This window comes from Haliotis rubra, unplaced genomic scaffold (assembly GCF_003918875.1).
Source record: "Haliotis rubra isolate DU_JTF1 unplaced genomic scaffold, ASM391887v1 Scf110, whole genome shotgun sequence".
Lineage (NCBI taxonomy): Eukaryota > Metazoa > Mollusca > Gastropoda > Lepetellida > Haliotidae > Haliotis > Haliotis rubra.
The window spans coordinates 158,340-175,194 of NW_025765004.1; the positions used below are offsets into that span (position 1 = coordinate 158,340).

Below are 16,855 nucleotides of genomic sequence, written 5' to 3' on the forward strand. Positions count from 1 at the left end.
ATGCCACTACAAGGGACCCACACCACCATCACAAGGATACATAACCACGTCACTACGGGAGGGATCCCACCATCACTACAAGAGACCTCACCACCTGCCACTACACGATACATAACCACGTCACTACAGGAGACATCCTCACCATCACCAAGAGACCTCACCACCTCACTACACAAGAGACCTCACCACCACAGACCTCACCACCATCACTACTACATAACCAACCACGTCACTACAGGGACATCGTCACCATCACTACAAGAGACCTCACCCACCATCACTACACGATACATAACCACGTCACTACAGGGAGACCGTCACCATCACTACAAGAGACCCCACCACCTCACTACAGGGAGACATAACCACGTCACTACAGAGACATCCCACCATCACTACAAGAGACCTCACCACTGCCACTACAAGAGACTGCACCACGTCACTACAGGAGACATCATCACCATCACTACAAGAGACCTCACCACCATCACTACACGAGACATAACCACGTCACTACAGGAGACATCGTCACCATGCCACTACAAGAGACCCCACCACCTGCCACTACACGAGACCCATAACCACGTCACTACAAGAGACCAGCCACCATCACTACAAGAGCACCACTGCCACTACAGAGACCCACCATCTGTCACTACAGGAGACATCATCACCATCACCACAAGAGACCCACCACATCACTACACACACCATCTGCCACTACAAGAGACCCCGTCACCATGCCACTACAAGAGACCCCACCCCTGCCACTACATGGGACTCATCACCACCTCACTACAGAGACACACCCATCATCACCACCATGCCACTACAAGAGACCCTCACCACTCCTGCCACTACAAGAGACCCCACTACAGGAGTGACCCGATATCACCACCTGAGACTAGGACCCCACGTCACCACAGGGGACCCTACCACCCTGCCACTACAAGAGACCCCCCACCACCTGCCACTACAAGGGATCCCACCACCTGCCACTACAAGAGACCCCACCATCTGCCACTAAAAGGGACCCCCACCTGCCTGCATCCCATCCCTACTTAAAAGAGACCACCACCACCTGACACTACAAGTGACCCCAACCCCCTGCCACTACAAGGGACCCCACCCCTGCCACTCAAAGGGACCCCACCCCCTGCCACAAAAGGGACCCTACCCCTGCCACTACAAGAGACCCCCCTCCTGCCACTAAAGGGATCCCACCATCTGCCGCTACAAGAGACCCCACCACCTGCCACTAAAAGGGATCCCACCATCTGCCGCTACAAGAGACCCCACCACCTGCCACTAAAGGGACCCCACCATCTGCCGCTACAAGAGACCCCCAACACCTGCCACTACAAGAGACCACCCATCTGCCACTACAAGGGACCCCAACCCCTGCCACTACAAGAGACCCCAACCGCTGCCACTACAGGAGGCCCACCATCTGCCACTGCAAGAGACCCCACCACCTGCCACCGCAAGAGACCCCACCATCTGCCACTAAAAGGGACCCAACCATCTGCCACTTCAAGAGACCCCACCCCTGCCACTACACTAGACCCCACTATCTGCCTCTACAAGGGACCCCATCCCCTGCCACTACAAGAGACCCATCCCCTGCCACTACAAGAAACCCCAGCCCTTGCCACTACAAGAGACCCACCATCTGGCACTACAGGGGACCCCACACCCTGTCACTACAAAAGACTCACCATCTGCCACTACGAGAGACACACCATCTGCCACTACAAGAGACCCCATCCCCTGCCACTACAAGAGACCCCACTCCCTGCCACTACATGGGTCATCATCACCTGCCACTACACGATACCCCACAATATGCCACTACAAGAGACTCACCATCTGCCAATACATGAGGCCCCACCATCTGCCACTACAAGAGACCCCATCCCCTGCCACTACAAGAGACCCCACCACCTGCCACTACAAGAGACCCCACCACCTGCCACTACAAGAGACCCCACCACCTGCCACTACAAGAGACCCCACCACCTGCCACTACAAGAGACCCCACCACCTGCCTGCCAATACATGGGACCCCACCCACCAGCCACTACACGAGACCCCACCATATGCCACTACAGGAGACCCCACCCCCTGCCACTACAAGAGACCCCACCACCTGCCAATACATGGGTCACCATCACCTGCCACTACACGAGACCCCACCATATGCCACTACAAGAGACCCCACCACCTGCCACTACAAGAGACCCCACCCCATGCCACTACATGGGTCACCATCACCTGCTACTTCACGAAGCCCTACAACGACCGACCAGATACCAGAGAACACTGAAAAGACACCAAAAAGCCACAATGACTCTCGACCAGACTCTCGGTTGCGACGAGGACCTCAACCGGAATCGTTAACCTACTCTCACTGGATATGTGTAGTTAAGACCTGCAACTGTAGATGCCAAAGGAGTTGTTGAAAATGCCTTTATTCAAAGGAAGGATTTCAACAGAAGACTGTATTCCAGCATGCTTTTGGAATGTTTTCATTGTTTTCTGATTATTTTACGTTATATAACATGTTAAATTCCCAACAGAATCCTTCATAGAAACGGCGTGTAGCATACATCAAATACATCACTGTAATCTTCAACATGGTAAGTGTTCGCATTATCTGTACTTCCCCATTATTACCCTGAAGTGCCAGTATGTTGATTCCTGTGCACTCAAACATACATTGTGTTTAACAAATAGGTGTCTAACTACTGCGAGGTTACGTCGACCTGACACCAGAAGCCGAGAGAAACACCAACCTTGATCTGATCTGACAATGATCTTAATTGTGGATCTGCATGTGGGTCAACGTTACGAGCAGTTCTCCCTCGGTCTCTCAGACTCGATCACAACGTTATTGTTCAAATACACGAATGTCAAAGTTAATGAAGCTCACGTAATATACTCAACGTTTTGCTTGAATGGCGATTAACGTTTACTGTGGTATGAAGATCAACGTTTTACTTGAATGATGATTAATGTTTACTGCGGTATATAAATCGACGTTTGACTTGAGTGGTGATTAACGTTTACTGTGGTATATAGATCAACGTTTGACCTGAGTGGTGATTAACGTTTACTGATGGTATATCGATCAATGTTTGACCTGAGTGGTGATTAGCGTATATACACTCTCTCAAAAAGAAACGCAACCCCTGTTTTTTGGTAATGTTTATATCAATTTTAACTGGATTTATTACATTTGTATTTTTAAAGATAATGCCATGAAATTTGACATGGTGAACCTTAGGTCAGCACGGTATAAGGTAACAGTTAATGCAGGTCAGTATCGAACTCTCAATTTACGCTAGGGGCGTTGTCTTCAGTATCTCGTTGTAGAGCCACGAGCTCTAATCACAGCAGTGCACCTCCTCGGAACAGAACAGATCAGACGGCGGATGTTTTCCTGGGGATTGCTCTCCACTCTTCCTGGAGTGCTGCGGCCAGTTCAACCAACGTGTGCGGTTGTGGTGTACGTGCACGAACACGACGATCCAGCTGGTCCCACAGATGTTCGATAGGATTGATGTCTGGCGATCTGGAGGGCCACGGCATCACGTTGACGTTTGAATTCTGTAGGAATGCCACTGTTGCACGAGCTGTATGAGGGCGGGCATTGTCATGTTGAAACAACTCCCTCTGTTGGGCGATTATCGGCAGAAGATGTGGCTGTAAGACGTCATCAATGTACCGTTGTGCCGTCAAATTGCCACGAATGATGACCAAGTCTGACCGTTGGTTGTAAGACATGGCTCCCCATACCATGATGCTTTCTCCTCCAAATCTGTCGACCTGTCGAACGCATTTCGGTGCAAAACGTTCATTTGCTCGTCTATAGACACGTTGTCTACCGTCACGTCGTTGAAGAAGAAAACGAGACTCGTCACTAAACCAGACTCTTCTCCAGTTTCTTAGGGTCCATCTCCTTACGTTAGTACACCACCTGAGACGTTGGCGTCGATGTTGGCGTTCAAGACGGGCCCAACAACTGGTCTTCTTGCACGTAAATTTGCCTCATGTAAACGGTTCCTGATGGTTTGGGCCGATACTCTCCTCAAACCTGGCACCTGTGTTGCAGTGATGGTGGGTGTGGCATGCCGATTACGTAGGTGGCTGGAGTCGAATAAAGCGATCCTGAGCCGGTGTGGTGATCCTAGGTCTACCGCTCCTGGGACGATCTTCAATTGCATGGAACTGTGTGTAACGATTCCAAAGTCGTGAGATTGTTGTTTTGTGTACGTTTAGATGACGGGCAACTGTTCCAAAGCTTTCCCCGGCCTCAATGCGACCAATGGCAATATTTCGATTTGCTGTACTCAAACGGGGCATTTTCGAACTTGATTTGCAGAGCAAATTATGAGAGAAAAATTACAAACTACGCGTGCTTTTAAAACCCTCTACATGAACTGTGTTTTCAACGATTTGCACGTGCAACAGGCTTTAGCATTTTGTACATGACAATTTCGCACTTTCTCAAATAACACGGATACAAAGGTCATCATGTGTGACAATGGTTCCGTTTGGGAGCTTATACTGATCAGATGGGAACGTATTAACAGTATTTTGAAGAAAATTCTAATTTACATTCACCATCTTTATTCTAGAAATGATGTCAGATATTTAGATAGGGGTTGCGTTTCTTTTTTTGAGAGAGTGTATATTTGTGTCAGAACAGTGACATCTATTTGAGGCAATGCTTAGACCATTTACTGACAAAGTCCTCGTCACCGACGTTCTTATTGAGCGGATGAAAGGTCTTTTTAATGAGATAATGCTTGATAAGTACAGGCGAAAAGATCACGAGCGCTATTAATGACTGATATACCACCACAATACTCATTAAAGTAATGAGGTACAATGTATGTAACATACAGCGCAACTCGTGGCTTGTCAAACCCTTGCCACTTGTTGTCATACCAGGACAGTGCCGGAACATAAGAATTACCTTCAGGACGTGATGTTGTCCAAAACGTGTTGATGCCAGCTCACTGTAATGGGTTGTATTAATGACATCGCTTTTAAGTCCGATTCGGCATTCTCGACAAGGCATCCTACATTTTCTTTGATGCTATTTGCATGCTGGCTTGTTTGTTGTTTCCGTACTCAGAAATGTTCCCGCTGTATGGCGGTCGTCTGTACGTGTGTGAACAGGTACCCTTGTGATAGATATCCTGAGCATCGATCTATGAAGTCTGGATACGATGGCATGCATGCACATGCCTGTTTTGATTCTAGTCACGGGTTGCTGATTCTAGTAAGCATACGTTGACATCAATCAGCGAACCTAACTACCTTGTCCCCTTAGTCGCTTTTATGACAAGCATGGGTTGCTGAACACAAATTCTAACCCGGATTTAACTGGCGTCCAGCGGATTAATAACGAGTAGGTAAATTATAACAGCGCGCCTTCCTGGTGTGGAAGGAAAACCCAGTGTGATACAGATCTTACACAGGGGTATTGTACTGACAAACCCAGTGTGATACAGATCTTACACAGGGGTATTGTACTGACAAACCCAGTGTGATACAGATCTTACACAGGGGTATTGTACTGACAAACCCAGTGTGATACAGATCTTACACAGGGGTATTGTACTGACAAACCCAGTGTGATACAGATCTTACACAGGGTATTGTACTGACAAACCCAGTGTGATACAGATCTTACACAGGGGTATTGTACTGACAAACCCAGTGTGATACAGATCTTACACAGGGGTATTGTACTGACAAACCCAGTGTGATACAGATCTTACACAGGGGTATTGTACTGACAAACCCAGTGTGATACAGATCTTACACAGGGGTATTGTACTGACAAACCCAGTGTGATACAGATCTTACACAGGGGTATTGTACTGACAAACCCAGTGTGATACAGATCTTACACAGGGTATTGTACTGACAAACCCAGTGTGATACAGATCTTACACAGGGGTATTGTACTGACAAACCCAGTGTGATACAGATCTTACACAGGGGTATTGTACTGACAAACCCAGTGTGATGACAAACCCAGATCAGATCTTACACAGGGGTATGTGTACTGACAAACCCAGTGTGATACAGATCTTACACAGGGGTATTGTACTGACAAACCCAGTGTGATACAGATCTTACACAGGGGTATTGTACTGACAAACCCAGTGTGGATGCAGATCTTACACAGGGGTATTGTACTGACAAACCCAGTGTGATACAGATCTTACACAGGGGTATTGTACTGACAAACCCAGTGTGATACAGATCTTACACAGGGGTATTGTACTGACAAACCCAGTGTGATACAGATCTTACACAGGGGTATTGTACTGACAAACCCAGTGTGATACAAGATCTTACACAGGGTATTGTACTGACAAACCCAGTGTGATACAGATCTTACACAGGGGTATTGTACTGACAAACCCAGTGTGATACAGATCTACACAGGGGTATTGTACTGACAAACCCAGTGTGATACAGATCTTACACAGGGGGTATTGTACTGACAAACCCAGTGTGATACAGATCTTACACAGGGGTATTGTACTGACAAACCCAGTGTGATACAGATCTTACACAGGGGGTATTGTACTGACAAACCCAGTGTGATACAGATCTTACACAGGGGTATTGTACTGACAAACCCAGTGTGATGCAGATCTTACACAGGGGTATTGTACTGACAAACCCAGTGTGATGCAGATCTTACACAGGGGTATTGTACTGACAAACCCAGTGTGATACAGATCTTACACAGGGGTATTGTACTGACAAACCCAGTGTGATACAGATCTTACACAGGGGTATTGTACTGACAAACCCAGTGTGATACAGATCTTACACAGGGTATTGTACTGACAAACCCAGTGTGATACAGATCTTACACAGGGGTATTGTACTGACAAACCCAGTGTGATACAGATCTTACACAGGGGTATTGTACTGACAAACCCAGTGTGATGCAGATCTTACACAGGGGTATTGTACTGACAAACCCAGTGTGATACAGATCTTACACAGGGGTATTGTACTGACAAACCCAGTGTGATACAGATCTTACACAGGGGGTATTGTACTGACAAACCCAGTGTGATACAGATCTTACACAGGGGTATTGTACTGACAAACCCAGTGTGATACAGATCTTACACAGGGGTATTGTACTGATAATATCAAAACAAATGTCAACCTTTCACCAAATTGCCTGGGTAATGAACTGAACATTTATCACGTGTGTATCGATTGCCACATTCCTGTAATATACCAGACAGACAGACAGACAAAATAGTTTATTTTTGTGTCACGTGAATGCACATTTGTACAATTAATAAAGCAGTAGTAAAAAACATAGAACATACAAACATCAGGCCAGATGGCCAATGAGATACACTAGACAATATGTGCATAAAATGTATAGAATATAGATTAAAACATAAAAGGAGTATCCCACATATGAAAAAAATGGTTTGATCAATATGTTATTGGGATGATAGCTTACGCCATACAACTAGTGCGGCCAGTGGATTAACAATATATTCTGTTTGTAAGAGGAATGCAGCTTGTTTAGTGTTTGATGTAGAATACTAGCTTTTTTAAACAAATCATCCCGAATATCAGAATAATAAGGACAGTCAACAAAGAAATGGACATTCAATGGATGAGCAGGGTAGTCGTGGCTCGTCATATTATCAAGTCTTTCGTTAGATGATTGCTGGTTGACGTAACAACTCAAGTCTGTGCGCCAAAGCCGCGTCGTCAGATATATTGTTTATGGGCTCGTTGTCAAACAGACAGATTTGTGATTGATAGCAACTCCACTTTGAGTTACAGTGATTCCCGTTCTCTCACCTGAAACAGGAGTTACCACGGGTGCGGCGAATGCGTAGTTTTCAATATTTGGACTCACAAGATTACAGTTTGAAACATTATCCAATATATTTAGAAGTTCGCGTTAATCTTCGACTTAAAACGGCACGCTTCACATTCTCAAAGGACACTAAAATATTCATGTCTCGATAGGTTTTGTTTTCAAGACATGTATAGACCGTCTTTAATTTGCAGAAAGGCATGTCGTTCGATATATAATAAAAATCCTGCTTACAGGTGAAACATCTCATCATCGTGGATCAGAAATATTATATTTGTATAACGGCATTTGTTATTCTGGGTAAAGATCCGCAAAACATCCATAGCACTTAGACGTTCGTAAGCCTACGACGGAGTAACAACTATGAGTAACAACTACGGAGTGACGCTACGGTACATTAGGATATGTACCGGGTACACCAAGTGGTATGGTTTCTGTCATGTTAAAGGCACAATGTCCTATACTATATATACATTGGGGCATATGCACTCTTTTTAGCTTTCTAGCTTTCTATTGATGCAATAAAAGACTTATTGTCCCTTACGACTGAAATCGAAACTTCGAGGCGAACAGCTTCCAAATAGAGAACGCTTGTCATATATGGAATGTAACCAATTGCTCCGTATATCGATAAATGCCCTTGAATTATTTTGCAAGGAAACAGGAATGAAAGTAAACCTTAAGAAAACAAAAGTGGTTGTTTTCAGAAATGGAGGGCCTCTTAGATCTTATGACAAGTGGTATATTTTAATGGGGAACAAACAGAAACAGTATCTTTTTATAAATATCTTGGCATTATATTTACACCAAACATTGTTTGGTCCAGGGCACAATTGTGTTTAGCATCTCAGGCTAGAAAGGCAATTTTATCAGTTAATCACTTTCAAAAGATATTCGGAAACATTAACTGTACAGATTTATTCTAAACTTTTGATGCATTGATCACACCAATATTATGCTATGGCTAAGAAATATGGGGAACTTCTTATTGTAAAAGTATTGAATCGGTACAGCTTGATTTTTGTAAAAAGTATCTTAAAATAAACGGTCATCTTGTAATTCCATGGCCCTGGGTGAATGTGGCAGATTGCCCCAGCAGTTTAATTATATGACCCGTGTAATCAAATATTGGTGGAGATTGTTACAACTTCCTCATGACAGATTACCTTTTCAAAGCTTCTTTATGCTTAAGTCATTAGATGATAGTGGTAGAACAACATGGGCATCAAAAGTTCAGAGTCTTCTTTTTAATTTTGGCTTTGCATATGTTTGGTTGAGCCAAGATGTTGGTGATGTAAAGATGTTTATAAGCTTATTTAAACAAAGATTATCAGATAATTTAAAACAGTCCTGGTACTCTTCCCTCAGTAATTCCCCAAATGCAACTATTATCAGTATTTTAAATCAGGGTTAAATGTTGAATGTTATTTATCGGTTAACCTTGCTACACATTTAACTCATTAAGCCCGAGAGCCACCTCACTACTCAACACCTGGAACCCCTCGCTGATTGCCCACTCGCTGTGCCGAGACTAATTAGTGCTAATCACACCTGATTTCCCTGGCAGGTTTCGGGAATGACTGTCTAGTCGTACAAACAAGTCCTGATTGTTTAATTGTGTCGTAAAGATATATGTTGGAAGAAAGCAGGTGTGAACACATATCGTGTATTGCAAAGTTTTATGTAATTTTATTGCAAGCTTCTCTTGTAGACCTTTGGCGGCTTGTACATTTATATTTTATCACCATTGCATGTATTCTTTGTATGTAAGAGATGAGACACACATAAACAAATTCTCCCTCTCATATCATTGTGTGAGGTTTAATTTCACAAAACATCTATGACAATGACATACTGCTAAGAAGAATTTACTTACATATTGTATCATCTTCGACGAAAATAGCGTTTTTGCCGATACATTTCTAGTGTATACGAAATGTTTTTTTGAAAGTACTATTACGCTAGTCTGTGACTAACAGAGGGCACATTCATAGCTTGGCACTTTGTTTCATCTAGATTTAATGCAGAAAACATACGTGACCATACAAACATACATACATGTATAAAAAATGTTTTGTACATATTCCTTGCATAGAAATAAAAAAAAGAGTCACGTGATAGGGCGTCATCAAATTTCCCGAATAGAACGTTCGGTATCTCAACTGTTCAATATAGTGGCTGGTCACATGTTATCGGTGACCAATCGTAACTTGTTTGAGTGGCATTTTAGAAGTTGAGACGTACAATATGGAACAAGTTTTTTATGGATGACAACTTCTTTATTTCGTGAGTGCGACGTTTCGATACAGATTCTTGTACCGTTGTCAAGCAAGAGTGATGATCGTATCATGAGATACCTGTCACAGAGGAAAGGACAGGTGATGGGGCGTGGGCGAAATTTCTGAAGAGCACGTTTGGTCACTCAACAGCTTGGATAGATATTGATTATTGGCTATATCGTTGACCAGTCGATATGCTGGGTTTCGGCCTTATCAACTCAAGCTATCATGTAACAGTTTGTGTATTGTAAACATACATACTGGTAACGATGTATGAAATATACACATAAGACAAATAGGAGTAGATAGACACTTTGGCGAGTTTATTTGTCCTCATTTTAGTGTTTTTCGATACGTAAAACAAGCGATTGAATCCAACCATTGAGTAGAGATAGTATTTATTTTCATATACATTTTACGCACACAACTAGTACATAAAACATAATGGTTTGCTGTACATGTAAATATAATCTTCACCTTGATACGAATGATTATCCAAACTAAAGTACACGTATTACAGAATTCACGAAATGACACTATACTGAATTATTATAGTGTATAAACTTGCAGTTGAACACACACACCTCTCCAAATACTTATGAAGGAGGGCATGCATGCATACACATTACAAAGAGGGGTGTGACTCCATAAAGTAGGTTGACCAATGATATAGCATCGCATCTGTTTATTTTACACTTGTCACGGGACAAACCATTCAACAAGGACGTAACTACACATGCATTCTACCGGAGGCTGTTATTTCAAGGTCGAAAGAGGTGTTCAATTATCTCATTACTGTAATCTGATTGAATGATTATACGCATGTATCGATACCGTAGCTGATATACTATCCAGCTTCTATTGACGATGGATCAATAGAGACTGAGTTCATTGATACACGAGATAATTACACCGGATTTGATAATTACAGAGATCAAATACAAATGTTTTACACAATGCTCATGTAAATTGCATAGAAAACTTACAATTCAAATCAACATGAAACTTTCAACAGCTTAAACAAAAATGCTTGAAATACCTTTGAATGGGTTACATGTAATAACTTATGATATTACTGCTGTCTATGTGTGAGAATTTTTTGAATTACCAACATACTGCGTTTTGTAACAAACGTAGTAAAAGATTTCATTGTTATTTTGTTGTAATAACACTGACATGTATTATATTCGATGCAAAGGCACGATATTCGATTAGGTAACATTATCAACTTTAGATTATGGAAAATAACTAGTTACAATTCAGTAAGTTTCAAATTAGTAAGTCAAATTATGTCTGAACTATTCGAGCTTGGATGTATAATTATTTGTGTTTATACATTATGTTTTATTATATGAAACATGACAACGTAATAAAACCTAAATTCAAAGAATTCAAACTTAATAGAATAGTTTGAATTTATATAATTCAAACTATTCTATTGTGTTTGAATTCTTTGTATGTCCTTGATATTTCGTATATTGTTTCCTATGTATAAGGAAGTTGAAGAAAATATAATCTTCAGTAACCTCTAAACCATTACATCTAAGTCAATCAATGTGCATACGAAGTATTTTAGTATGAAGAATACCCCACACTTACCTCTGTAAAAACATCATAATCCCCTTTCTCGCCGACATGTGTTCATTTGCCAAACGCTGTACAAGCCTATGATAATGATTAGTAATTGCTATCAAAATACACTTTAAATACTTCTTCTGAATGACACTAAAGGTAGCATCTCTCGCAAGAAAGGCTAATATTTGCTCAGTACTACTAAATTGGTTGAAATAATAGGTACAGTGCGATTTTTAAAATTATATGGTAGCCTCCCTGGGGGCTGATAGTATTATTATTGGGAGAAATGCAAGTTTTTTAGAGAAGTGTTTTGATATAGTGCCTTTAAGCTGACACACACCTAAGACCCGTCCGCTTTGATATAATAAGGCGGCATCTTGCCTATACGGTATTTCAATAGGAATTTTTACGAATTTATACAAAGATTTTCTACATCGTGAGGCGGCCATCTGTTACCAAGTCGTTTAACTGTTCAATGAGATTTTCATATAACGCCATCAATAAATACTGTGGTCAACTGGCAGGCTCTAAAGAAAGACTATTTAGTAGTGTTTACCACAGAGTGTGTTTCGTGGCATCAAGTATAGAACATACAACTCCTTTATAGCACGATATTTAATGTAAATTATTAAATTATTTATGTAAAGGTTTAACTCTGAAAGGATGTCTTTTCTGATATGATGGATATAACACATGCTGTAATTTAATATACTTCCCCCACAGTTCTCGAATGACTATATCAACAATAATGCATGCCTGTCAAGGTTTCAACAACGATTGATACCGAATCCGTCACACACAATCTTTCCGAGTGATTTGTGATATGTATCGTCCATACAGCGACCAACCCTCATACAACCCCCTCATAATCTACAACACAAATTTAGAAAAACAAATGCAAGTATTCACTATACAAAATGTACCAGTGAAGAGAAAATTCTGGATGTCGAATGAGTGAGTGAGTAAATGCTACTTTAAGCCGCAGCTATAAATATTGCAACTATTGGTGACTAAAACTTCCGTTATCACAATAAACAGTAAAACCTGACATTCCAAACATTCAAATTCCATGCTAACATCGAGTTATTAGACGTTGTATTACAAAGGTGAGAAATTGACTGAACGGTGTTGAAACATTAACGAATAAGGGAAAATCGTCATATTCTATGTCAAAGGAAAATCAATATTATTAAGTGAGTGTGATAACTGACATTGTGAAAGAGCAATAATTATCGCTACGTTTTGAAATCGACAGAAAATGGTTATTGCTACCGCTACAATATGTCACGAACATTAGAGCTGAAGGTACAATACCTTTAAAACTCCTCCAGATAGTGATCAACATGGAGGCTACGGATTCAGATGAACTCTTTAGAAGCAGTGATGACAAGAGATAACATGCAATATATCTGTGGTACACCCTCTAGAGGGAGGGTGGGGTGAGTTCATCTATCGGGTTTAGATCTGTTGATCGGAAAGACCATGGTAAGACATTGGCGTTAGAATTGGCAAGATAGCGGACCGTGACGCGTGCTGTATGTGAAGTAGCGATGTCATGCTGGAACAAATCTGTCTGCGGCTGGTTCATTTGCAGATACCTTCACGGCATTGTGTGTGGATATCATGCTCCCCACGCCATGACACAACCTCCACCGGATCTGTCGACCTGTCGAATGAAATCGTGATTCATCACTGATCAAGACTCGCCTCCAGGTTTTTTAAGGTTCCTGTTCCGGACTCAATGACACCAAGCGATTGCGCTAATGGAAGTCTCTCAAAACTGTCCTTCTTGGTCGAACCCCACTTTATGCAATACCGAAAGACAGTTTGGTCGTTGCAAATTCTGTTCCGGACTCTCAAACCAGGGATGCGTTGTGCAGTCTCCACGGCTGTGGCAAGACGATGACTCAAGTGAGCAACCCGGATGTAGCGGTCCTGGGCTTGGGTGGTAACTCTTGGACGGCCGCTTCCTAGGTCGGAATTGGTCTGCAGGAAATGATCCAAAAGGCGAGATATGGTGCTCTGATGAACGTTGACTAGTCAGGCAACAAATGACGATGTTTCGATTGGCGGCACTAAGTCGTGGCATGATGATTTCTTCTTTTCCAGGCACAACGTTTGCCTTTTTATAGTTGTGGATACCGCATGCTCTTTCGCTTACTTGCCCGTGCATTTTGCTTTTGCAAGGTTTCTTGGTGACGTTTTGGCGAATATTTCTTCAAGAGCTTCTAAAACAAGGGAGAAAGTTAAAATTGCCGCGTTTTGCTGCTTACAATCACACAAAGATGACATTTTGGAAAGAAATAGAATATTTGTACTGCTTTTGTCGCAGCTACGTGAGTAAAAATATTCTCAAAATTACTTTTATTATTTATTACCAGTTGTCGAGACCAGTATAGTTCCAGATTCGTGGGGCCGCCTGCGTCGTGTAGTGGTTAGAGCGTCCGCTCGGAGAGCAGAAGGTCGCGGGTTCGATCCCCGGCCGCATCATACCAAAATATGTTACTTGTTGGTCGCTGCCTGGCGCTCGGCATTAATGGGCAAAACAAGGACTGGTCAGCTCGGAGTCAGTATAATGTGTTTGAGTAGGGTATTCATGCTTAACTGCGGCATGGTATCTCAGTGGGCTAGCACTATAAAACCAGTTTAAGTCTGGACTAGTACAAGCAGCCACACATACATGTCATCATATGAGCGAAATATTCTCAAGTACAACGTTAAAACACATTTCACCTCATCTCCAGATTCATGGACATTTGAGTTGACAGTACCGGTATACAAATCTGGTGATGAAGATAACCCGAGAGATAGTTCTTCTAAATATAACTTTACTATACTATTATTATGGATAATCGATTACAAGTTCTGATATCTTCAATACAACTGTTATCAGAATGCCAAGTCGGGTTTCAAAGCTAAAAGCACAAACATTATTATCCCGGTCAGTGAACCAATGTGGACTCCATTCTCAACTCCTTTGGGAGTATATAGCACCAGCTGCCTGTACAGGCGCCAGAGATTTAACAGGCACATTACCATCTCACTATACTTATGCTGATGGGTGAAGATAGCCACAGCTCAACAAAGGCCAAGGAGACACAAAATGTGCTACGATGCCGGGCAGGACCAAAGCCCTAGGAACTCTCATGAGTCAAACTGCCACATGCGTCCAACCATAGTGTTCCCCTGGACCTACACTGCCGCACTCCACCTGATTCGTGGCAAGCTCGCTGTGCAATAGACGCCGTGCCACGAATCTATCAACATCTTCGGCACAACTCTTGGAGTTTCAGTGGATGAATAAGGAACAAAGGATGTAAGCCTAGATGTTACTCTCATACTACTATGAGATAAGCATGATTTGTTACATGTTTACTGCTACGGACATTTCGCTGCCCACACCTTCTGGATGTCAGTAAGGGAAAAGCCGTGGACTGTCACCACTTTGTTTGATTTAAACATGCAGGGTGAACCTGTTCTTACATGCAAGTAAAATCCATTGCGATATTTGAGCCTGAAACCAAGTTTAAAAATACAGAAAGCTATATACACATCCTCAAGGTGAAAGAACGGAACGTTTTTCGATACATGATAAACTTGTTTCACAACTTCCATGCTGGTGACATAACCAGTTCCAGAACAGAATCCACGGTATCTTTTATAAGGATAGCTCTTGAAGGACGCGTACCACTTTGAGTTAGATTTTCTGATAACGGGAGCATTCAAAAACACGCACCGATTACGGTATCCTGCAGCATTATTGCATTATAATTTACGACACTGATTAAGTTTGGGACGTTGATCCACATATCATCATCCGTCTTGAGAACAAATCTTGCTTGTGGGCAATGGATGCTCGCCCACTTATATCCCATAATTGTTTTGTAGGTCAAATTTGCATAAGAGTCAAAGAAATCCTCCATCAGTAAATCCTCATTCTGCAGTGATTCTTCCTCGACACTCTTCATCAAGGAGTCATCTTCAACTTTTCCCAACAGAAAGACATATCTCACCCTTCCAGTATTGTTTCTGGAGATGGACGCCCACGTTGAGCGGATGGTATCTCTGTTACGCCTGTTGACGTGACTGGTGAAGATGAGCATCAACAGATCTATCTGCCCCTTGGAATCATGACATATGTCAGTGTTCTGTAGGAGATAGTCAAAATCATGTCTGAAACAGTCCGTGCAACTGTCTGGACGCACTCCTGAATAGTCATCATTATTTCCCGAGGCATAAAAAGCAGAAGTGGAACTTAGAGTTGATGGAAGTGATTCCGTGTTGTTTCGCATATCGGTCGGTAAGGGAGAAGCACCAGCATGAAGTGTAAAGCCTTGATTCACAGGTCGGACCTTCACAGTTGACTGGTTTTCAATTTGAACTAAGTCATCATTGAGTAGATTAACTGAGGGCATTAATTTCTGAGACGTACGTGCAGTCTCTGGAAGCAGGTGAGTGCTGTTGTGTCCGGTGTTCCTTCGTCCAGTCACTCGTTTCCTTTGATGGTGACCTAAAGTGGCGATCACCACCATCAATGTTGTTATCACGGACACCAACAGGAAAAGTTGTAATATTTGGGGGTTAGACGCCATGCTTAGCAATCCTGGGACGCCAAGTGTAGGTGTGTGAACTGAAAGATGGGAACATATTATATGAGGTATATTTATATGTTGTAACACAGGGCAGGGTCTGTCTATCTATTTTTATTTATCTATCTATCTATCTATCTATCTATCTATCTATCTATCTATCTATCTATCTATCTATCTATCTATCTATCTATCTATCTATCTATCTATCTATCTATCTACCTATCTATCTATCTATCTCTAAGAATATAAGGATGAAGATTTAGACCACTTATATTTCCATTAAAAGTACTTCCTATGTACCAACCTTAAACAGCGTCTTCTTGTCACAGCTTCCTCTGTCCACAGGTAGTCAGGAATACGGTATCATTATGTGACTGGTTTCTCCACGATACGAACATTGATTCGTCTTAACCTGTGTATACACCTATTACCAAGGCGGATACATGGATAATGAGCATTTATGTATAGTGATCGATACTGCGCGAGTTTAACAGAAGGGAACAGTATAAAACCTGTTACAC

General features: G+C 42.3%; 1 protein-coding gene and 1 pseudogene across 1 annotated transcript; one reads left to right on the top strand and one right to left on the bottom strand.

Moving 5' to 3' along the window:
- Positions 1-1,065, top strand: LOC124286415 (histidine-rich glycoprotein-like). The gene has a single exon (XM_046722792.1). It carries the CDS (start codon positions 1-3, stop codon positions 1,063-1,065), a length of 1,065 nt encoding a protein of 354 aa, XP_046578748.1.
- A 14,055-nt stretch (positions 1,066-15,120) lies between these two features.
- LOC124286424 lies at positions 15,121-16,334 on the bottom strand (annotated as a pseudogene).
- Positions 16,335-16,855: the final 521 nt, after the last annotated feature.